Source organism: Canis lupus, chromosome 15 (assembly GCF_011100685.1).
Source record: "Canis lupus familiaris isolate Mischka breed German Shepherd chromosome 15, alternate assembly UU_Cfam_GSD_1.0, whole genome shotgun sequence".
In the NCBI taxonomy this organism is placed as follows: domain Eukaryota; kingdom Metazoa; phylum Chordata; class Mammalia; order Carnivora; family Canidae; genus Canis; species Canis lupus.
The window spans coordinates 18,765,218-18,790,634 of NC_049236.1; the positions used below are offsets into that span (position 1 = coordinate 18,765,218).

General features: G+C 41.5%; 2 protein-coding genes across 2 annotated transcripts; one reads left to right on the forward strand and one right to left on the reverse strand.

Annotated features, from left to right (window-relative positions):
• The first annotated feature begins 1,361 nt into the window (after positions 1-1,361).
• LOC482569 (olfactory receptor 1509) lies at positions 1,362-2,288 on the forward strand. Its single transcript, XM_038557600.1, has one exon. It carries the CDS (start codon positions 1,362-1,364, stop codon positions 2,286-2,288), a length of 927 nt encoding a protein of 308 aa, XP_038413528.1.
• Positions 2,289-6,108: 3,820 nt separating this feature from the next.
• Positions 6,109-7,056, reverse strand: OR4E1 (olfactory receptor family 4 subfamily E member 1). The gene has a single exon (NM_001388559.1). The coding sequence runs from the start codon at positions 7,054-7,056 to the stop codon at positions 6,109-6,111; it is 948 nt and encodes a 315-aa protein (NP_001375488.1).
• Positions 7,057-25,417: the final 18,361 nt, after the last annotated feature.

Below are 25,417 nucleotides of genomic sequence, written 5' to 3' on the forward strand. Positions count from 1 at the left end.
TAAATAATATCTCCTAGAGGACAAATCCTATTACAGAATTTTAAAAATTAAATTTTTTAAAATGTTTTTTTAAGGAGTTTATTTATTTATTCATGACAGACACACAGAGAGAGAGGCAGAGACAGGCAGAGGGAGAGCAGGCTTCACACAGGGAGCCCGACATGGGACTCGGTCCCGGGTCTCCAGGATCACACCCCAGGCTGAAGGCAGTGCTAAACTGCAGAGTCACGGGGGCTGCCCTAAAAATTAAATTTCTTTTAAAAATATTTTATTTATTTATTTGAGAGAGAGAGAGAGAGAAAGAAAGAAAGAAAGAAAGAAAGAAAGAAAGAAAGAAAGAAAGGGCAATCATGAACAGGGGAGAGAGGCAGAGGGGGAAGCAAACTCCCCACTAAGTAGGGAGCCTGACGTGGGGCTTGATCCCAGGGCCGCAGGATCATGATCAGAGCCCAAGGCAGACGCTGAACCTACTGAGCCACCCAGGTACCCCAAATTTCTTTTCTTTTTTAAGATTTATTTATTTATTGAGAGCAAGTGCGCTGGCATGCACGCATATGCAGGTGTGGGGTCAGGGGGAGACTCTTCAAGCTGAGGCCTCATGATTGCAAAGCCTGGTACAGGGCATGACCTTAGGACCCTGAGGTCGTGATCTGAGGTGAAATCCGGCATCGGCTGCTTAACCACCTGAGCCACCCAGATGCCCCTGTAGTGACCGCTTTTGAGGAACATTTCAATTTCATGGAAAACAGAAAGACATGTCTAATTTTCTTTCTCAGGTCGACACCACGAAACAGGTAGGAAAGCGAGGCGAGGGGATGTGGCCGTGTCAGCAGCCCGTCCTTACAGGGGGGCTGGCCCACCGCAGCAGGGTGCCTGGGGCCTGAGGAGGGTGGCCCCCGGGGGAGGGGATTCCAGACTGGGGAGACAAGGCCCGCGGCCCTGGCGGGCTTGGGGCGCACACTTGACTTGGTTGGGAGTGAAGAGGCGAAGGATCTCAGCTGGAGTCGTCGTTTGGGAGGCCAGTGTGGGGTCATGTGCGGATTAGACTGGACCTGGGGGAGCAGCTGGCCGGCGGCCGGGAGCTTTGGCAGCTCCTGGTTCTCGGCGACTCCTGGGCCTCGGCCGCGGGCCACCTAAGGCCTAGGCCGGCCGTCGGGCAGCAGGCGGTGTGCGCGGGCTTGGGACGGCTCCGGTGGTGACGGGCCTTTGTGACAGTCGCCCCTAGGTCGGCCTTCTATTCTGTGTGCCCTGGTTATACGTAAGCAGTTCACATGGGGATGTGGAGCTACTTCAGTCAGCTGTAGCCCTAAACTGGCTTTCATGGTTTTGTCCTCCCCCAAGGTCCTTTGGAAACTCGCTGGATGGAGGCTCCGAATCAAACAAGAGTGACTGAGTTTGTCTTCTTGGGGCTCACAGATAACTGGGCGCTGGGGACGCTACTTTTTGTGGCATTCTCCCTGGCTTATGTGCTCACCCTTCTGGGGAACACTCTCATCATAGTGACCACGGCCCTTACCCGGCGCCTCCATACCCCCATGTACTTCTTCCTGAGCAACCTGTCCTTCATTGACACCTGCCACTCCTCGGTCACTGTGCCCAAGATGCTGGAGGGCCTGCTTAGGGAGAGAAAGACTATTTCCTTTGATGACTGCATTGCGCAGCTCTTCTTCCTACACCTGTTCGCTTGTGCTGAGATCCTTCTGCTGACCGTCATGGCTTACGACCGCTACGTGGCCATCTGTGCCCCGCTGCGCTACCCCAACGTGATGAGCATCCGGGTGTGTGTGCAGCTCGTCCTCGCCCTCTGGTGGGGGGGTACCGTTCACTCTCTGGTGCAGACCCTCCTGACCATTCGTTTGCCCTACTGCGGCCCCAACGTTATCGATAGCTACTTCTGCGATGTGCCCCCCGTCATCAAGCTGGCCTGCACGGACACCTACCTCACGGGAGTGCTCATTGTCTCCAACAGTGGAACCATCTCCCTCACCTGTTTCCTGGCTTTGGTCACCTCTTACACAATCATCCTGGTGTCTCTTAGAAAACAGTCTGCTGAAGGGCGCCGGAAAGCTCTGTCTACGTGCTCAGCCCACTTCATGGTGGTCGCCTTCTTCTTTGGACCATGCATCTTCATCTACACTCGGCCAGACACCAGCTTCTCCATCGACAAGGTGGTATCTGTCTTCTACACCGTGGTCACCCCTTTGCTAAATCCCCTCATTTACACCTTGAGGAATGAGGAGGTAAAAAGTGCCATAAAGCATCTCAGACAGAAACAGGTTTTCTCATAAAGTCAGGTACGTGATGGACTTGGAATTGTAAATGTAATTAGGGCCGAATCTTTAATGAGACAGTGAGAGCAAAAACTAAAATCAAAAGATAAGATGGGGGATCCCTGGGTGGCGCAGCGGGTTAGTGCCCGCCTTTGGCCCAGGGCGCGATCCTGGAGACCCAGGATCGAATCCCACATCGGGCTCTCGGTGCATGGAGCCTGCTTCTCCCTCTGCCTGTGTCTCTGCCTCTCTCTCTCTCTCTCTCTCTCTGTGACTATCATAAATAAATAAAAATTAAAAAAAAAAAAAAGATAAGATGGCCCGGAGCAGGGCAGACTTCTGTATTACAGAGAGGGACTGATGGGGTGGTGCAGTCCATTATGCACCTGCCTTTGGTTTGGGTCATGATCCTGGGGTCCCGGGATGGAGCCCCAGGTTGGTCTCCCTGCTCCGCGGGGAGCCTGCTTCTCCTCCCTCTGCCTGCCCACCCCCTGTTCATGCTCACTCTCCCTCTCTCTCTATCTCAAATGAATAAACAAAATCTTAAAAAAAAAACAAAGACTTATTAACTATTACTTCATATAAAGAAAAAGATCATGGTGGAACATAAAGTAAAAAGAATCTGGAAAACTTTTAAGAAGGCTCTGGTTTCACTAGGAAAAGAACACAGTTTGGGGCATGGACTCAGTTTTAGGAACAGGTACAGTTGTGAGAGAACATATTTTCTTGATTTGTGGATTCTGTGAGTTATTGCCTCTGGGAAGCTATATATTGCACTTCTGTTTTATAAATTATAGTGGTTTCAATCTTGCTTTCAAATAGATTTTCAAGGTGTTTATTTAAGCCATCACTGATTTATATTGAATTAAGCTGTGACTTTGAAAGTGATTCATTATTCCTGGATTTGTTTTGTATTTTTCATAGTACTTTAATAAAATCAAGGTGAAAATGTATAAAATACATGTTTTAAAATAAAATTTATTGAGGTAAAATTTAATTACATAAAATGCATGCATTTTAATTGGATGGGTGGAGAGATTTTGACAAAGGTATATATACATCCACATAACATATACATCTCTCCAGTCAAGATATAGAACATTTACAGCACCCCTGAAAGTTCTTCAGTCCCTTCCCAGACAATCCCTCTATCTCCACCCAAGCATCTAAGGGTCTGATTTTTGTCACTATGAGTTAGATTTACCTTTCCTAGAGCTTCATGGACATTGAATCATACAGTATGAACTTTTCTGTGCCTGCTTCTTTTGCTCTGCCTGCTGTTGCTGAGATTAAACTATGTCTTTAGTGGGTATTAGTAGTTTCTTGTTATTGTTGAGTCATACCTCATTGTATGGGTATACGGCAATCGTTTATTCAGTCATTTACTGATGGGCATTTGGGTGTTTTCAGCTTTTGACAGTTATGAATCAAGTAGATATAAGTGCTTACTTACAGGTTATTTTGGCCACATGTCTTCATTTCTCCTGGGTAAGTATCTAGGAGTAGAATTATTGGATCACATAGTAAGTGCATGTTTAGCTTATAATGGACTACAAGGCTGTTCCAAAGTGATTGTATGATTTTTTACAATTTATTTATTTATTTGCAAACTTTATTGCCCCTGTGGGGCTCAAACTCATGACCCCGAGATCAAGAGTCTCATTTTCCACTGACTGAACCAGCCGGGCACCCGTAAAGTGGTTGTATGATTTTATACTCTCCTCAGAAGTATAAGAGTTTAACATCCAATAATTGCTATTGTCAGTATTTAATTTTAGGCATTCTAAGTGCATTTGTGGTGTACTCTTCATTTCCCCAATGACTGATGATGCTGAGAATCTTTTAATTTGCTTATTATCCTTTGTGCTGTGTTGTGTCTATTCAAACATTTTGCTCATTTATTATTTTAATGTTTTGTCTTCTTGTCATTGTAGGAGTGAGTATACAACAGTTTTCTTTGTGTATTCTGGATACAAGACCTTTGTTGGATATACGTCTTGGCAATATTTTTCTCACACTGTGGTGTGCAGTTTTATTTTTTGAATGATATATTTTGAAGAGCAGAAATTTATATTTTGATTCAACCTTACTTATCAATCTTTTACTAATAAGATTGATGCCTTTTGTGTCCTAAGAAACCGTCACCTACTCTGAAGTCTCAAAGATTTTCTCCTGTCTTCATTCAGAAATTTTACAGTTCAGCTTTAAATTTTAGGTTTGTACCCACCATTTGCTTTGACGTGGATGGAACTGGAGGGTATTATGCTGAGTGAAGTAAGTCAGTTGGAGAAGGACAAACATTACATGGTCTCACTCATACGTGGGATATAAAAAATAGTGACAGGGATTATAGGGGAAAGGAGAGAAAATGAGTGGGAAAAATTAGAGAGGGAGACAAACTATGAGAGACTCCTAACTCTGGTAAATGAACAAGGGGTAGTAGGAGGGAGGTGGGCGGGGTGATGGGGTGACTGGGTGTCAGGCACTGAGGGGATGAGCACTGGATGTTATACTATATGTTGGCAAATCAAAATCCAATAAAAATATACAAAAAAAAATCAAAACAATATAAAAGTTATAATCTCAAAAAAAATAAATTTAGGTTTGTGATCCATTTTAAGTTTACTTTGACATATAGTGTGAGATAAGGGTTGAGATTAATTTTTCCCATCAACCTAGATGATCCAGTACCATTTAAAAAGACTTTCTTCCTCATTGTGTTATCTTGGCACCTTTTTGAAAGTCAGGTTGGCCCTTAAGAGGATGTGAAAGTGTTCTTTTCACCTCTTCAGTGTCATCTCTCACCATTGTCGGCCTTATGATCTAAGCTGTAACCCCACTGCTCTTTCACTGCTTGGACCAAGCCAGAGTCTTCTCCAACAACTGCCATTTCCTTTGCCTAGAACACTGTCTTTTCTCACGTGTGGCTCGTTTTCATTTGTCAGATCTCAGCTGCAATGTCATTTGGTCGGAGAGACCCTTCTTGACTACCTACTCTGAAGACTGTCTTTTCTAAAACTCTCATTCAGCGTTCAATGTGTTTTGTCCACAGGATTTGTTATGATTTATAATTAAAATGCATTTGTTTATATTTTGTTTACTATTTTCACTAGACTTTAAACGACATAAAGGAGGGACTATATGTCTTATTTGTGACTGTAAACCGAATCCCTAGCACATAATAGATGCTTGGTCAATATTTGTCAAATGAATGAATACTAAGGTATCCCCACTTCATTGCTCTGATGGCAGATTTTTCCTGGATACCTGAGGAAACCAATAACTTCAATGACTCCAAGTCTTCTTTCTACATCACTGAAGTCATAAGCAAACCCACTTGGTCTGATTCGCCGGTGTTTTGCTGAGCAATTTAGGCAAGCATCTGAGTGAATGGTGTAATCAAGTGCTGCCCAGCAATCTGAAGGTTTTGTTTAAACTTTAGTTATCACCCTAAGACGAAAAGCAGGGGGAGGAGGCATGGTGTAATGAAAGTAGCATGACTTTGTGTTGATACACTCGGCTTCATATCCTGCTTCCATCGTTTCCCAGCTGGGTGACCTTGGACATACCATTTGCTCTCTTTGAGCTTTAGTTTCATCACTGTAAGCAAGCACAGTACCTACCTCACAAGTTGCTGTGAGGACGGAGTAATGCCGAGTGCCTGCAACAATTTCCGGCTTATGGGAGACACTAAACGTCATAGCTATGCCACAATTGTCAGATATTAGACCAGAAGACAATTTTATAAGTCATATAAGCTGACAAAATGTCAGGTAACTTATTCTTTACAAGGCTTTTCTTCGATTTGGAGCACCAGGCCCCAAGAGCTTAGACATTGTCATTTTTTACCTTTCCCCTCCAACCTTCCCATTAACTTGTTCAAGGCATTCTTCATGTCTTCATTCCTAAGAGTATAGATGATGGGGTTCAGCAGGGGGGTAACGGCCGTGAAAAACACAGACACCACCTTGTCTTCCGGGAGGCTGGTGGATGGGCGGGAATAGATGAAGATGCAATGTCCCAGGAACAGTGTGACGACGGTGAGGTGGGCCGCACAGGTGGATAAGGCCTTGCGCCTGCCTTCGGAGATCTGCTGCCGCAGGCTCACCAGGATGACCGCGTAGGACACCACGAGGACCACGAAACACACCACGGAGATCAGGCCGCTGTTGGAGACGATGAGGATTTCAATGATGTGGGTATCCGTGCAGGCCAGTTTGATCACCTGAGGCACATCGCAGAAGAAGCTGTCAATCTCATCAGGACCACAGTAGGGCAGCGTGATGGTGAGGGAGGTCAGCGATATGGAGTGGATTGTCCCCCCCACCCACAGGGCTACAGCCAGCAGCACACACACTCTCCAGCTCATCACCGTCAGGTACTGCAGGGGCTTGCAAATGGCCACATACCGGTCGTAGGCCATGACGGTGAGCAGAAAGATCTCGGTGCAGGCGAAGAGGTGCAGGAAAAACATCTGAGTGACGCAGCCGTCAAAGGAGATAAGCTTCTCTTCTGCCCATGTGTCTACCAGCATCTTGGGGACAGTGACAGTGGAGTGGCACACATCGATAAAAGACAGGTTACTGAGGAAGAAATACATGGGGGTATGAAGCCGGCGGTCGTAGATAATAGTTATGACAATGAGGATGTTCCCAGCCAGTGTCAGGACGTAGAAAGTGAGGAACATGGCAAACACAGCCATCTGCACCCTCTGATCTACAGATAAGCCTCTAAGCCGAATGTGTGTCACTAAGGTGGTTTGATTGAGTAGGTCCCCCGCTTCCATGCTCTTTGCTGGACACTCTGTCAAGAATTAGGAAAAAATATCAATCATTTGATTAATTAATAAGAAATTAGTTGTAATTTCTTCTGTGTTTGACTTTTTCTTCCATCTTGAATTTATGGTCCAGTAAATTATTATTTTTTTTTATTTTTTTTATTTTCTTATTTTTTTTTTAAGATTTTATTTATTTATTCATGAGAGAGACACAGAGAGAGACAGAGACCCAGGCAGGGGGAGAAGCAGGCTTCCTGCGGGGAGCCGGATGCAGGACTCGATCCTGGATCCTGGGATCACAGCCTGAGTCGAAGGCAGACGCTCAGCTGCTGAGCCACCCAGGTGTTCCTATTGGATGAGCTTTAACAAATGTCTACACCCATGTCACCAGCAGCACAAGGGGGAAAACACCATCACCGTGAAATGTCCCAGTGTGCCTCCCAGGCCCCAGGCCACCACCGATCTGATTCATATCACTATAGATTCATTCATTTTACCTTCATTGCATCTGATATAAATGGGATCATAGAGTAAGAGCTTTCTTAAAAAAATTTATTTATTTTATGTTTTGGGGTGCAGGGCAGAGGGAGAGGGAGAGAAAGAATCCCAAGCAGGCTCCACATCCTGGGGGGGTTCCTATGCAAAACTTGATCTTACAACCCCGAGGTCGTGACCAGAGCCAAAACCAAGAGTCAGACACTCGACCGACTGAGCCACACCCATGTTTTCCCCCATTTGCTTCCAGTAAAATCCTCATTCAGCATATTAAATCATGCTGGACACATAGTAGGCACCACACACACACATTTTTTGAAATAATAGTGCAGAGAACCATGATTCACGAAGAGATGGAAAACAACCCTGGAGAGGGGCCTGTTTATATTTAGTTGTACATCTTTAGCAGAGAAGAAACGAAGATTTTTCTGCCCCAAGAGAGTAAAGTGTCCAAAGTCATACAAACCCCGGTCTTGAGCACAGTTTTCTTTATGGCCTGCTGACTGCATTTTCACTTGGCCATATCCGTGCCCCTCTGCGGCCTCTGCTGTGCCCCCTGTAATGGTGATGACCTGGTTTGCAGCTGGCAGAGGCTTTTCACCAAGCTGCTGGACAAGGGGTGTGTGGCTGGGATGTTTTTGGAACATTTCTTTAGAGGAGGCTGGATAAAACCCTGGAAGCCTTGGAAAATCTGGAGAGGGGCTGGGGGAGGCTGGCTTCTGCTCCCCCCAAGGTGAGGGTGGACTTGCTCACTCTGCAGCTGCAGATCAGGGCCCGGGCCTACGAGCTCCCTGTGCAACTAGGTTATCCTCAGCTTGTCATAAAGTCCAGTTCTGTTGTCTCAGCCCCAAGTCGAACAACAGTGGTTATTTTCTTTTAAATTAGCTTCTCTTGGGGCAGCCTGGGTGGCTCAGTGGTTTAAGCATCTGCCTTCAGCCCAGGGCATGATCCTGGAGTCCCATGTCGGGCTCCCTGCACGGAGCCTGCTTCTCCCTCTGCCTGTGTCTCTGCCTCTCTCTCTCTCTATCATGAATAAATAAAATAAAATATTAAAAAAAAATAAATTAGCTTCTCTTGGAGGCACCTGGGTGGCTCAATGGTTGCTCGTCTGCCTTTGGCTCAGGTTGTGACCCTGGGGTCCTGGGATCGAGTCCTGCATGGGGCTCCCTGCATGAAATCTGCTTCTCCCTCTGCCTGTGTCTCTGCCTCTGTCTCTGTGTGTCTCTCATGAATTAATAAATAAAATCTTAAAAAAATAAATCAGCTTTTATTTTACCCAGACCTCACTATTTAAAAAAATTAAAAAAATTTTTTAATCACCCTATACTTACTCATTACAATAAATGCACTCCTCAGTCTTCACCATCTATTTCTTCCACCTCCCCTCAACCTTCCATCTGGTGACCATCAGTTCGTGCTCTATAGTCACGTCTGTTTCTTGGTTTGTCTCCCTTGCTTCCTTTTCTACCCCCTTTGCTCGTTTGTTTTGCGGCTTAAATTCCACATAGGAATGAAATCATATGGCAACTGTCTTTCTCTGACTGACTGATTTTGCTTAGCAAGGTACTCTCTGGCTCCATCCGTGTTGTTGCAAATGGCAAGATTTCATTCTTTTCCATGGCTGAATAATCTCTCTCTCTCTCTGTATCACTTTGTCTTTGTCCACCCATCAGTCATTTGGACACTTGGGCTGCATCCGTACCTTGGCTGTTGTAAACAACACTACAGTAAACACAGGGCTGCTTGCATTCCTTTGATTGAGTGTTTTTGTATTCTTTGGGGAAATGCCCAGTAGTGTAATTACTGGATCATGGGGTAGTCCTATTTTTAATATTTTGGGGGGAACTCCATGCTGTTTTCCACAGTGGCTGTACTGGTTTGCAATCCCATCAACAGGGCAAGAGGGTTCTCACTATTTTTTTAAATAAGAAATGTATTTATTATATAGAGTCAGAAGACCTTAGCTCCTAAAAGGACCTAAGAATTTTCCTGATCTATTTTTTTTCTTTCATTTCGCAAAGTAAAAGAAATGAGGCACAGAGAGGTAAAGCAACTGGCCCAAGGTCACAGAGAATTGGAGGCATAGTTCTGTGTGGAGCTCAGGCCTCCTGCCTCCTGGCCCAGGCTCTCTCTGCCAGAAGCATTTACGACCTGACTCACTCTGACCTGCATCATCTATGTGATGGTTGGCATAATTAGGGCGCTAAGTGGAATGTGTCTTGATGACCTGCCTCTTCCTCTGCTAAGTGCCCCTGGCCAGCTTGGTTAGGCATCTGTGGGGAGTCTCTCTTCTCTTGTTCGTCTTCATGCTGCTGCCTTGATACACAGCCTTCCAGGGGTGCCCACCCTTGCAAGCCGCCCCCCTGATTCCCTGGGCCCTTTCATCCGGTGCTACCCTCTTCCTATCACTGATCCCTACTGGTGCTTTACCTCACTCCTCAAGGTCAGGCTCTCCGCCAGACAAATGAATCAACTCCACATTGCTTATGAAAAAAGATCACAGAACTCCTTCTCTTCTGCTCCTAGTTATTTCTTTCTTTTCCAATATTTCCTATTACTCTTCATGCTGGTCTTCTGCAGACAGTGGCCCTTTTTATAGTGCGTATCAACAGAGGGAAGACTAAGGTAGTGTCAAGTTAGGAAACTAGCAAAGTAGAGCCATGGGAAAAGAAAGTGTTTCTGGGGCAGAAGTCTTTCTGGTAACATTTAAATGAAACTCAAGGTGTCTAAAGCTTAGATTAATATTTATTATAATATCTTACTGTAGTTATGGATTGACTTTACAATTTACAATTTTTTCTTAGAGTGTTAACTTAAAGCTTCTGCTCCAGAAAGCTATTTTATTTTTAAAAAAGATTTATTTATTTAATTTTACAGAGAGAGAGAGAGAAAATGAGAGTGCGTGAGAGACTGGGGAGGGGCAGTGGGAGGAAAGAGAGAATCTCAGGGAGGCTCCACACCCCGTGCAGAGCCTGATGTGGGGCTCGATTCCACGACCCTGAGATCATGACCTGAGCTGAAACCAAGAGTTAGATGCTTAACTGACTGAGCCACTCAGTGACCCCAAGAAGCTATTTTAAGTCTTGAATGATTTACATCTGTTATCTTTTTAATTTACTAAGTTCCAAAAGAATGTTGTAAAATTGAAAACCGAAGAACTGAGTGAGAGGCAGGGGTGCCTGGGTGGCTCAGTTGGTTAGGTGTCTGCCTTTGGCTCAGCTCATGATTCCAGGGTCCTGGGATCAGCCCCGAGTCAGGCTCCTTGCTCAGTGGGGAGCCTCTTTCTCCCTCTCTCACTGCCCTTCCCCTCTACTTGTGTGCTCTTTCTATCTCATATAAATAAATAAATAAATAAATTTAAAAAAGAATAGAGTCAAGGGCTTAATTTAAAACAGTCAGGAATATATATATATATATATATACTTTTTTTTTTTTTTTTAAAGGGACGCCTGGGTGGCTCAGTGGTTGAGCGTCTGCCTTTGGCTCAGGGCATGATCCTGGAGACCCGGGATCAAGTCCCACATCGGGCTTCCTGCATGGAGCCTGCTTTTCCATCTGTCTATGTCTCTGCCTCTCTCTCCCTCTGTTTCTCATGAATAAATTTAAAAATATATTAAAAAAAACAAAGGAGAATTTCACCCTGACACAGAGGTAAGGATGTGCAGACAGAGCACTAAGTCAGAAATGAAGACTTCTGTTGCATCAACATCACTTCTTTTTTTCTATTTCTTTGGAGCTGCAGGAAAAAAATGCTTTGAAAAATTAAGATGTGCCAAATTGCAGTAGAAATTTCTTGTCAGTGTATGCTGAGAATATGGTGCACAAAATAGAAACTCTAATGTCTATTGCATACGTTTCAGAAAAATGGGGGAAAATAATTAAGAGCAAAAATAGCATGAAACAAAAATGTCTTAAAACTTACCCTGGGTTGTTTCTGATGCTCCCAGCACCTCCAAAGAGAACTGAATTGTCACGATCTTGGAGTTTCAATGTCAAGTTTCAATATAGAATCATTTTCCAGTGGAAATAACAAATTGGACAAATTTAAAGTTGGGCAAATCAAATAATCCTGTTTACCTCGATTTTTCCATAAGGATGACCAGAGCCCTCAAAGTTCCCTCGGATCTTGTTTAGTTTTTGGTGATAAGTCAGTAAGTATATTTGGTGATATTTTACCAGGAGAACTTCAGGATTTCTGCAAAATATTATACTTTAGCACTTATATTATTATCATATTTTTCAGTATGTAGAGCATGTAACTCTGCCCTAAGATTTTCTAGGATTGGTTTCCAGTCAACTGAAGAGGTGGTATAAGAATGGTATATCTTTTGCCCTTTTTCAGATGATACTGGTAGCAGATTGATCAAAAGTCGCTACCAACCACTTCTGCAGGCCATGCTAGTTTACCAGAAGACTTCTACACAAACTTGACCTAATTTTTCAGAGCCAGTGTGACGGAGGCATTCTGTTTCTTTGGCAGTACACTCTTTAGGTCCAAGTTTTATATTGCTAGCTTCAGGTGGATTACTCCACCAAGTACTGAAAGGAAATATGTACAGAAAGAAAGCAGCTGGGGCTGGAGCTGCAGTGTTGGTGTTTTTTTTTACCTGAATTATATAGGTTTTATGTCCTTGGGACTTTATAAGCAATGACATCAGCTTGCTCTAGTCACTATTAGAAAAAGTTAATTCTGTGGGGACTAAAGTTACGGACCTTGAAATTGTCACTAGGGGAATTGAATAGGAAAGCAGGGCTTCCACATCTGGACCTTTAGGATGTGTTTATACACGATTAAATGAACTACTATTTAGATTGTGTACTATGTACTAAGTATTAGGTGAGGGGCTTTCATGTTTTCTTATTTAATCCATATAAAAACACAGAGATGAGGGACGGGCCATGGAATGATTTTAATCAGCTCTCTGCCAGAGATGTCAAGTGTTTGGACATCAGAGTCAGGTCGTCTGAGTGCAAATTCCAACATCCTAGATGTGTAAGTTTGGGCAATTTATTTAGCGTCTCTGGGCCTTAGCTTCTCAACCATAAAACAAATAACAATGGTAATTTAAAAAAATTTTTTTTTCTTAAAACTCTTGAAATCTTTGCAAAGCACATGGCTCTTGGTAAATATGTTGCCTAAGTTAATACTGTTTTATAATATGCAATTCAAACAATCAAAAAAGCCACCACCAAGTAACAGCCAACTAGTGCTGTTAGTAGCCAATAATCACTAGTGAAAATTTAGAACTTTTTGCTCTAATTACCTTTTGCTTTCTCTATTTAGATATAAGAGTTTGGTAGTTTAAGTTGGTGAAAGAATAATCCACAGGAGAAGAATACAGATCATATTTTGAGGGTTTTTAAAAAAAATTGTGTATTTAGGTTATCTCTACACCCAACAGGTGCTTGAACTCATGACCCTGAGATCAAGAACCAAATACTTCCCCACTGAGCCAATCAGGCACCCCTATACTTTGAGTTTAATTTCAACATTGAATAGTTTTGTGGGATGGTTAGGATATATAAAATCAAGTGTGTAGAGTTAGAAGTAAGCCTTATAGCTGACTCAATGCAACAGTGTATAGAAGAGAAGATGGTAATGGGGAAAGTGTCAGAAATTACCAAAATTCTTTCTCTTCAGGCTTGGGCTCCTTTCCCCCAGTTTTCTTGTTGAATGTGTTACCGTTGATCAGAGGCCAGACTTAACTGCACTGAAAAACTCAGAGCTTCCAGCACTTACAGATACTGCTACTTGATCAATGTGGGTCTTACATTACACTGTCACTTTGGCGATTAAGGTATCCATTAGGAAGAGGGATACACTGACTGGACTCATTCTCAAGTATTTTTGGAATTGAGATACTTTGTCATAGGTATAATATACCAAGGATGATATAGAAAATGATGTTCAATTGATTATAGGCAATCATTACCATCACTGTCACTGATAATATGCAAGACTGAGAGATTAATATTTGATCTAACATACAGTTTCTGTATTTCCCCCTTCTTCTCAAAAGCCCTCTTTCGCTGGCCTACTACTTTCCTCTTTGTATACAGATTGTCCCTTAAATGTTCCACTCAGGCTTTTCCTCCTTGGAAGTCCCTCATGCTCTAAAATTGTGTGTTCCCATTTCCTCTGCAGAGCAAATGAGAACAATTATTTACATTGACTTTGCACTTTAGAGCTTGCAAAGCTCTTTCACACTCATTAATTTATTTGATCTTTATAATATCCCAGTGAGGAGCATTATAGAAAAACTGGACTTGGCATGAAGTGATTTTTCACAGAGCTTGTGTATCAGGTAAGCTCCTGAACCAGGGCTTGAACTCAGGTCTTCTGCTGCTGATTCTGATACTTTATCCCTTCACTTGGATGCTGTACTTCATAGAGGAGTTGCTTGTTGAATCACAGAAAATTTTCACTGATGTCAGGGAGAGATAAATTTTTGGTATTTTTAAAACTATTATTTATTTATTTATGAGAGAGAGAGGGAGAGACCATGAGCGGGGGAGAGGGGCAGAAGGAGAGGGACTAGCAGACTCCCCACTGAACAGCCCCCATACAGGGCTTGATGTGGGGCTCTGTCCCAGGACCTGAGATGAAGTCAGATGCTTAACCCACCGAGCCACCCAGGCACCCCACTCTTTGGCGTATTTTGATCCTCCTGATTGACTCCTTCTTCCCATTCCATTCTCTCCATTCCAAAAGATCAAAGTGCTACACTCCTTACTTGTGAAAGGTCACTGACTCTGCTAAAAGCAATCAATACACAGTCAATAATCTAAGGTGTGTGCAATAATCATGCTTATTGCCATAGGAGATGAAGAGATCCACAAGAATAATGATTTGTTCCTATGCGGTATTTATAATACGGTGAATTAAGGTGACTTCTATTTTAGGAATTTAAGGAAACTCACTGAAAACTTTGAAGTGATGCCAGTGAATGAAATCAGATTTAATGACGTGAAGCGGCCTTCTGTCCCAGCCTTCACACTCAGAACTTGCACGCTCCTAGCAAGACCCTCATTCTGCCCCTTGCACAACTGTGCAAAAATCAGACTCTGAGAGGAAGCTCCCATTACATCTCATCACCTACTCACCTTCTCTCGAAAGAGACCAGCCAGTCTAATCTTAGCAATCCCTGTCCGCCTATTCATCTCAGTTCACAACATTTTGGAACCTTCTGTTCAGCTCTACAGACCCTTATCTCTCTAAGATTTGGTTCTTTTCTGAGTCAAGCTCTTACCCTTCTCTGACCCTGCAAACTCTTCAGTCTGCCCTCTGGTTAGCATTTTGCAAGTAGAATCCTCAACCTCTTGTTTGTACATTACCTTTACATTCCTGCTCCAAGGGGCTGTCTCCTGCAACCTTTCTTCTCTCTCTCTCTCTCTCTCTCTCTCCCTCCCTCTCTCTCTTTTAAAGTAGGCTCCGTGCCCAGTGTGGAGCACAATGTGGGTCTCAAACTCACGACCTGAGATCCAGACCCGAGCTGAGATCAAGAGTCAGATGCCTAACTGACTGAGCCACCCAGCCACCCCTTCTCCAGCCTTCTGAAGTAGTGCAGGTTTTTTCTTCGATGCCAGGCCTCAAGTTTTAGTAGGTACCCCTCCTTTTATTTATTCATTTTTTACAATTTCTGATTCAGATCATATTTCTTTCCTCCTTTGCAATTATCCCTATCCTTGGAAGAAAATTCAGACAATTCCACCCATAACTCTTATTGTGTCCTCAACTGCCCTCTTGGCCATTCCCTCGTCTTCCTAAAGATGTTGGCATTTGTCATCATCCACGGAGATGGTCTATATGACACTCTTATCTCAGTTCTTTGATCTGTTCTCCACCTCACCTCAACCACACAGCAGTATAGATGGGCTCGCCTTGAAGTTGGGACCACTATCTCAGGTGGGCGATTTTACTACATTTTCCACATTCAGGTTACTTTTTTTTTTTTTTTTTTACTCAATGATGACTATTTTACATTCTTTACTCAAATCTTTAATAACTTCATCCACTTTTTAAATCTGAGCTGAAGACTTGCTTATTATTTTAGTGAGAAATAGAAGTAAGCAGAAGAGAACTGTCACACCATCCACTGATTTGCATCTGAGCTTGTAGAGTCTGCCTACGCCTCTAAGGGATACCCTGCTACCGACGAGCCCTCCACTTGTACCTTGCATGCCACCGTTCCTGCGTCTCCCGGGCTTTGCTCCTGCGATGCTCTGTCTCTGGCATCATCACATTTCCGTCACTGCTGAATCATTCCCGACAGCACAGACATGCACTAATGACTCCAGGACTGAGAAACCCTGCCTCCACTCCATGTGTTTCTCCAACCATCACCTGATTTCTCTGTTCATTACAACAAAATTCTTCAGAAGCATATCCTATGTTCATTTGCTCCACTCCATCCCTTATCATTTCTTTATTGAACCTATAGCAATCTGTCTTTGTGCCTCAACCACTCCACTAAAATTGTTTTTATGAAGGTCACCAGTGACATTTATATGCCACATTCAACAGGCAGCTCTAGGTCCTTGTCTCATTGAACCTTTCAGCATCATGTAACATAGGCAATTACTTTCTCCTTTTCCAGGGAAGACACCACTCTCTCCTGTTAATTTCTCCAACCGTCCTGGTTGCTCCTTCTTTTTTATTTTTATTTTTTTAAAGATTATATTTATTTGAGAGATAGAGCATGAGTGAGGGGAGACACAGAGGAAAAGGGAGAAGTAGACTCCTGCTGAGTGTGGAACCTGACATGGGGCTCCATCCCAGGACCCTGAGATTGTAACCTGAGGCAGTCAGATGTTCAACTGACTGAGCCACCCAGATGCCCCTGGTTGCTCCTGCTAGATCTCCTTTGCTGGGCCCCTTTCCTTTCTGACCTGTATATAAAGTGCCCCAGCACTCAGTCCTTGGGCTTTTGCTTTTCTCTGATTATGCGTTCTAAGTGACCTCAGTTAAGTTTATTGTTTTAATCCCATCTTTATCCTGACAAGTCAAATTTTTATGTGTACCCTCAACTTCTCTGAGCTATAATTTTATATACCCAGTGGTCCACTGGTTTTTTTAAAAAGTTGTATTTATTTAATCTCTATGTCCAACATGGGGCTTGAACTCATGACCTCAAGATCAAGAGTCACATACTTTTCTGACTGTGCAAGCGAGCTGCCCTATCTACTGGGATTTTTAATGTGTGTCCCAAATTAAAAGAAAAACCCACAAAAAAACAAAACTCTTAATTTTATGCTATTCCAAAGTGATACAGTCATTATCTTCTTCATCTTAAGTAACTTGGTATTACCTTTCGCCTAATTGCTAAAGCATGAAACTTTGAATATGTTCTTGTATCTCTTTCTCATCTTCCACATGCACCCATTCATGAGCAAATACAGATGTCTTCTGCTTTCCAAATATGTTCTGAACCTCAAGCTACTCAGCCATAGTCTAAGACACCATTATTTCTCTCTGGAACTACTACAATAGCCTCTTAATCTATGTCCTTTTCCATTCTTGCCCTACAACTCGTTCTTCATTCAGCACCCATATTCATTCTTTAAAAACACTTCTGTCTTTGGCTTAAAATCCTCTTTCCATCACAATGGAAGTAAAATCAAGTCTTTGCTTATTTTAGAAGACTCCCCTTATTACTATTTGTATATTATGTATGTTTTCTCTCTAAGGTCATTACTTCGTCCCATCCTTCTTTCACGCTATCTCAACTGTAGCTCCACTGGTTTCCCTAGTGTTCTTTGAACACATCAAACATCTTTTCTTATGGCCTTTGCATTAACTATTCTTTTGGCCTGGAATACCTTTCCACATATGTACACGGCTCTCTGCTTCATTTTCTTTAGGCTATTGATAAAAAAAATCACCTCTTAAGAGAGGACTGCTTTGATGACATTGCCAACAAGGAGTACTCTCCAAATCCTAATTCCACCATCAACAACCTCAAGCTAATGACCACCAAACAAAACTGGGTTTATTGACTCCTTGCAATGAGAGAGACCATGGATCATAGGTAACATAAGGAGTCTCAGTAAGAGGACTTACTATAGGATTTGGACTTATGTTAGGTGATAATGGGAAAAATCCAAGGAAGCAGGGCTTTTCTCTGGAATGAATGCTCTCAGGGAGTGGGAGTAATTCTGTAATTGGATGTTTTGATAATTCTCATCTAGAGAGCCAGAGGAATGGAAAAAATCTAAAGTTTTAATTATTTGAAAATCAGCAGTTATTCATATAGTCAAGGTAGAGGAATATTTGGTTATTTTTGTGGTTTGGACATATTTTCATCTTTGTCTGTGTTCAGACATGATTGTGGAATGGTCTTGTTTTTATCTTGTTCCATTATGGTGCAGAGTGGCCTCACCAGCTATTGATGTCTTGGAAAACTGCTTATGTTTAACAGGAAACCACTATGGCTTAACTATGAGTGCTGGACTAGTTCCTAGCCATGTTAAGAGGTTGTTGCTTTGTCTATCTAGAAGTTATCCAGAAAATATTTTCTATAGTTGGACTAGAATTCATCTCCCTTGTTCCTTCTGTTGAATACCAAGTTGTTGAATATTTTGACATGACAATGTATTTGCAGCAGCATTTAAGAGTATAGACGGTATGCAATGGTTAATGGAAACACAAGCAATTACCAAGAAGGAAATGGTTATTGGTCCTTGTAATAAATCTTGAAGACAGAAGCTTAGCTGCTCAAACTCAGGCAATGAGAACAGAACCCAAAGTCCAGCTGGTCTTTTCCAGAGAACCAGTGGCTTTTCCTTTTAACACAGTCACAAATTATTTTACTTCACTTGTACTATTTATGTAGATGCATTGGGAAGTGTTTGCTATAGTATAAAAATTTCCTTGCCTAGCTAAGAAGAAATTGAGTTGTGTGCTTATGCATGAAAACTCTGGCTAATGAATATAAATTGAAACTGCTTTTCGGGCTTCCAGAACATAAGTTGTGTTTTCATAAACAGTATTGATTTAGAGGTGCACAGACTCTATTGAGAATATAAATATTAGTTAACTCAACAGGAACAAGACAGTCATTGGTCTCATCTTATGGTAGGAAGATTTTTAAAACTGGAGTTAAACAGTTCTTGCAAAGTAGGCTGGAGGGTCTCTGAAGAAAACAAACCAAGTATTGCAGCAAAGTAGCCCCAATATTAGTTTCCATATCAGTTGATTTGGGTTCTGTTGTTGTAATGACCTTAGAAGAAGAATTTTGTTGACATAATATCAAAATCCAATTTTACAGGACTGAAATTTGAGATTAATTTTGTGAGAAAAACTTAAGTACCAGAGCAGATACGTAGAAGGAAATTTACTTTTTAAAGTGTCTAAAGGCATAGTTTGTGCATTTTTGTCAGTAGGATTGGGATTTGGGATTACAAATCTGACGATCTGTTGAATAAGAGTGGGAGCTATGTTCTAAACAAACACACCAGAGAATCTATTTGTTTTTCCAAAGTGGTAAAAGACCATCTCCTATGAAGATAGGAGAGACCATCTTGAAAAACCTTTTAGTCAGCTAATAGAGAGCATTAGAATCCAATAATGAGCAAGACTAGTGGTAGATCAAGGGAAAGAAAAAGAGTGAAGAGTCAGAAATTAATCTGATTTTTCTGTCTTTGGTGGAAGCTGTTTACTTCTGTCTTGTTCCCTAATTTTGGGAAGCAGCTATTCACTTCTGCAGTCATCAGCTTCTGGAGAATCTATAAGAATCCTCAACCTGAGGTCAACCAATAGAATGGATTTCCAGGATCATGAGAAATGGGTGAGTTTTTTAGTTAGGAAGCTTGACTCCAAGCTTCAACACTTTAAGGTTTTATTATTGTGTTGGTTAATATTCTCTGTCAAGGGTTTTTCACGTTAGCTATGGGCTAGTTTTCTCTGACATCTTTTCCAGAAAACTGTATCTCCAGATTTCAGATCATGTAGTGAGTGTTTTGGAAATGCAGCTTGAACCTATTGAATGAATATTTTGTGGTATTTAGTCACATGAATCTGAAACAGGGTAAAATCTAGGTGTAGGAGTAAGATTTTCATTGGGGAATATAAAAAATAGTGAAAAGGAATAAAGGGGAAAGGAGAAAAAATGAGTGGGAAATATCAGAAAGAGGGACAGAACATGAAAGACTCCTAACTCTGGGAAACAAACTAGGGGTGGTGGAAGGGGAGGTGGGCGGCGGGTGAGGGTGACTGGGTGACGGGCACTGAGGGGGGCACTGGACGGGATGAGCACTGGGTGTTATTCTATATGTTGGCAAATTGAACACCAATAAAAAATAAATTTGTAAGTGAAAAAAAAGATGGATAAAGAAGCTGTGGTATATCTATACAATGGAATATTACTCAGCCATTAGAATTTTTTTTTAAGATTTTATTTATTCATGAGAGACACAGAGAGAGAGAGACAGAGACACAGGCAGAGGGAGACGCAGGCTCCATGCAGGGAGCCTGACGTGGGACTTGATCCCGGGTCTCCAGGATCACGCCCTGGGCTGAAGGCAACGTTAAACCGCTGAGCCACCCGGGCTGCCCTACTCAGCCATTAGAAATGACAAATACCCACCATTTGCTTCGATGTGGATGGAACTGGAGGGTATTATGCTGAGTGAAGTAAGTCAATCAGAAAAGGACAAACATTATATGGTTTCATTCATTTGGGGACTATAAAAAGTAGTGAAAGGAAATAAAGGGGAAAGGAGAGAAAATGAGTGGGAAATATCAGAGAGGGTGACAGAACATGAGAGACTCCTAACTCTGGGAAACGAACAAGGGGTGGTGGAAGAGGAGGTGGGCAGGGGGTGGGGGTGACTGGGTGATGGGCACTGAGGGGGGCACTTCACGGGATGAGCACTGGGTGATATGCTATATGTTGAAAATTGAACTCCAATAAAAAATACAATGTGGGAAGGTTAAAAAAAAAAAAAGGAGTAAGATTTTCAGACGAATGGAATAGTCTGTTATTAGCTTGGAAGGGGGTGACCTGTAGATCCCAGAGAAGGTAGATCTCCGTGCTGTCAAGGCTAATGGAAGTCCTGTTTTTGAGAGTTATGTGAATTTTAGTTTTAGAATTTCATTGGTTCTCTTTACTTTCCCTGAAGTTTGTAGTTGATAAAGATCATGGAATTTGGAGTTAAAGTTAAAACTCTATAATTTTTTAATAATGCTGCAAGTGAAATATGTGACCCTGTTATTAGAAAAATAAGTTGAAATTTCCCAGATAAGAGAATAGAAAATCAAGCAAATTGTGGCCATAATTGAGGCCATAGCTTTTTGGCAAGGAAAACATCAACTCATCCTGAGAACAAATAACAATAAGTAGAATATAGTCATTGGCCAATGCTAGGCATTTATATAAAATCAATTTGGGGGACGCCTGAGGGGCTCAGTGGTTGAGTGTCTGCCTTTGGCTCAGGTCATGATCTGAGGGTCCTGGGATCAAATCCCACATTGGGCTCCCCTCAGGGAGCTTGCTTCTCCCTCTGTCTATGTGTCTGCCACTCTCTCTGTGTCTCTCATAAATAAATAAAATCTTTAAAAAAAATCAATTTGGAGGTGTTCAAAAGGGAATTTGAGGCCTTGATTTATACCCTGTCCATATACTACCTTGATAATCTTGCCAGAATGATGTCATTGGAATATGGAACATGCATAGGAAACATCTTTGGATATACCTTTAAAGTTATTCCATCATGTTGGTTAGATATCCTTGTCAATTTGTCTGTTATTTTGGATAATATTGTGAAGCAGTTTTGTGAAATGCACTTTTATTATGGCTATCTTCTTATATAATAGCAACATATCTAAAATTTCTTTACTTCTCTGTTCTTTTTTTTTTTTTTTTTACTTCTCTGTTCACTTGATAGAGATTCCTAAAGAGGTCAAGAAAGCTCTTCATTTTAAAATTTTTTTGAGATCAGGGATCCCTGGGTGGCTCAGTGGTTGAGCATCTGCCTTTGGCTCAGGGCCTGATCCTGGAATCCTGGGATCGAGTCCCATATCAGGCTCCCTGCATGGAGTCTGCTTCTCCCTCTGCCTGTGTCTCTGCCTCTTTCTCTGTGTCTCTCATATTTATTATAAATAAATAAAATCTTTTAAAAATTATTTTGAAATCATATACTAACTCAAAATCATCCCTACTAACAATATAAATATTTATTCTTTTATCATTTATTCTCGGGCTGGTCCAGGCAAGGGCAATGAATCTAGTCATCAAAAATGATTTGATTTCTGGGAGAAGTTGATATATAAAGAGGAAATCAAGGCTGAGATAGCATAACCTCCTTTATAATTTTGTTTTCTAAAAACAATATGAAATATTAACAGATAATTTTGGATCAGGATTATCCAAGGGTTATCCACTAGCTCTGTGAAAGTATGGCTAATTTGTTCCCTGATAGCAATAAGCAATCATAGACTTCTCCTTTGGGTGAGGGACGGAGGGTGATGGGGGCTGGTGTTGCATTAATGGATAATGATGTGTAAGGGGAAGAAACAATAGCTCGTAGGAAGTTTGGCTACTAGCTGTGAAATGTTGAATGATTTTTGTCAGTTAGAATTTATATAGTGTGGGGAACCATTAAGTTTAGTATAAATCCTAGAACTAAATTAACTGAAGCTTTTACATTGCTGTCGTAGATTTTAGACAAGCTTTTAGACTCATAGGTCACCTCTTTCTTGGCTATTAGGTCAAAAGAAAGATTGAAATAGATAAAAGACCTCTGACAATTCCCTTGTATTTGAAACAACACCACTTCCAATCACTCCTGTCTATTGTGCTGCATCATGAAGTTTGGAATAGATGAACTGATTGATAGTTCCCATTTCTCAGCTCCAGTTATAGGCCTGATTGACCTAAGGCAACAAGCGCAGTCATTGACCTTTATTGTATTAAGCTTTCCCTGAAACCTACTTCTTTTCCAACCACATTAAGTTTTGTGGGTCAATGAATCCTCCTCAATTTGAGTTGATTTCTGTTTCCTGTAATTGAAACCATCCTGACTGATAAAATATTTGATAAATTTGGACTCACTGACAATTTTATGGTAAGGAATGTATTACAGACAGTGAAAAATAGTGTTACTCTGAGTTTAATTCTGATTGATAAGAAAGAATTTGTTAATGTCATGTGTGGTAGGTAGAATGATCCCCCCAAAGATGTTCATGCTGTAATCAGGGGAATCTGTGAATATGCTATCTTACATGGCCAAAGGGGCTTTGCAGATGTGATTAGGTTATGGACCTGGAGGTGGGAGATTCTCCTGGAATATCTGGGTGGGTCTTGTAATATAATAATAATTATTATTATGTAATATATTATAATAATATAATTACAAGGGCCTTCCTGAGTGAAAGAGGGAGAGGCAAGAGAAGCAGAGTCCAAGAAGGAGATGTGATGACAGAAGCAGAGGTAGGAATGATGAGATTGCTGGTCAGGACCACAAGTCAAGGAATGTAGGCTATGTACATTCTAGAAGCTGGAAAATTCAAGCAAACTTATTTTCTCCTAGAGTCTCCAGAAGGAATGGAGCCTTCTTGACATCTTGACTTTAGCCTCATGAAACCTATTTCAAACTTCTGATCTACAGAACTGTAAGATAATAAATTTCTATTGCTTTAAGCCACTCATTTTAGGGTAATTTGTTATAGCAGCAATCAGAAACTAACACTTATGGAAAGTGTCAGAAACTTAGAAGAGATTATATGTTGAAGGGAAGGGGAAATTCTTCTTCTACCTCCAAGATCTTCTGGCTGGACTAAAAATTAAATTTACATGAGACAGAATAACAGGAGAAAAAAACCAGTTTTATTACAAGTGCATGGAAGCCAAATTATGAAACTGAGACCTAAAGAGATAACCAAAGCAGGAAGTTTTTAGACTTTTTAGACAAAAAGACAATAAATCTGTGAGGAACTAACAGGACATAGAAAACTTTACTTTGGGAGCTTCAATTACTAAGGAATTCTAAACAGAATTTGGGCTGAAGTGATAAATTAGTAAAAAAGAACAAGGGTTGTTTAGGCAGCTTTCTTGGCTCTTAATTTCCTATTTCTGGTGATCAGGGTATTTTTTTCTTTTTACCTCCTGGAACAGGAAGGGTGTCTTTCACATGGGAAGTTTATTTCCTGCTTTCTTGTAGCTTTCTGAGCTAGGTCACAGGTGATTGTGCTGCTGGAGGCCTGGGGAGGATTGAGTAGAAAGAGGTTTTTGTTTTTTGGGTTTTTTTTTTTTATTGTTGTTGTTGTTGTTGTTGTTTTTATCTTTGAAAAATCTTGGAGAATAAGACAGATGTGAGAAGATTAGAATTGGGAAAATATCTCAAAATTCAAAAAAGTTAGGAGTTTTTAACCAGAAAGGTTGACATTAATCCCTTCCGCATATCTATAAATGGATACACTAGATAAAGACTTGTGATATTTAGTAAAGTAGTGACTGCCAGCGAAGAGTAGTGGAGAGGAAGATGCCTGTTTATTGTCAGGGTATGTGCTGCAGCTGAGTTCAAATCTTTGCTTTGTTAGTTACCAGCTTTTTCAAACTACAACAATCTAGAACACTGGCTCTCAAACTGTAGCATGCATTGGAAATCACTTAGAGGACCTATTAAAACACCAAGTTCTAAAAAAACAAAACAAAACAAAAGCCCCCCAAAACCCCCCAAAACACCAAGTTCCAATTTAATAGGTCTAAAGTGGGGTCTGAGAATTTGTATATCTAGCAAGTTCCCAAGTAATGTTCATGCTAGTTTGGGGGCCACACTTTAAGAACAACTGATTCAGAACAATTTTGTTAAAATATAGAATTAAAATTTCAATTTTCCCACAACTTCCAGAAATCTCTTTAGGAAGGTACTTTGGCATAGTTTGCCTTAATTTGGTGGAGTATGTGCATGGTCCACATCAGTTTGTATTGTCATAAGTTAATCTTTCACAGACCAAAGAAAGAGAGAATTTCTGTTGCTCTATCCCCATGAGTTTATTTCTGCTATATTCACAAATTGTGAAATTCTAGTAGAGGGAAATCAGGAGGATGAAGGGTCTGGAAATGAGGCAATGTGAAAAACGATTGCAAGAAGAAGGAATATTGCCTACAAAGAAGAGAAGAATTAGGGATTCAAGAACATTTTAGGTTTCTCTAATGGAAGGGGGGTTAGACAAAGGGTCATAGGATCAGATGTGCCAGGGGCCAGATGGGTAGTATAAATGAATTGGGGGAACTGGGTAGGGCTATGGTTAACCAAAGAGTTAATGCATCTTCCAAAATGGGTAGCTACTATATAGGATAAACTACTGTTGTTGTTTGTTTTTTTTTTTAAGATTTTATTTATTTATTCGTGAAAGACACACACACACAGAGGCAAAGACACAGGTAGAGGGAGAAGCAGGCTCCAAGCAGAGAGCCTGATGTGGAACTCGATCCCAGGACTCTGGGATTACACCCTGGGCAGAAGGCCGACACTAAACCGCCGAGCCACCCAGGGATTCCCAAACTAACTGTAGCATCATCTGCTACATCTTCTGATTTTTCAAAGAGAGTGGAAATCCTGAGTTGCTTGAAGAATTACCCAATTTAAAAATGTTGTTTATTGATTCTAAGCATTAAAAGGTTCACTTTTTTTTTAAATTTTAGAGAGAGGGAGAGAGGGAGTGTGAGCACGTACCCATCATGGGAAAGGAAGAGAGAGAAAGACTCAAGCAGACTCCTCACTGAGTTTGGAGCCTAATGTAGGGCTTAATCCCATGACTTGATATCATGACCTGAGCCAAAATCACGAGTCACATGCTTAACCAACTAAGCCACCCAGGTACTCCATTGATTAAAAACATTTAAAATCCATTATTTGGGGAAAGCAACATAGA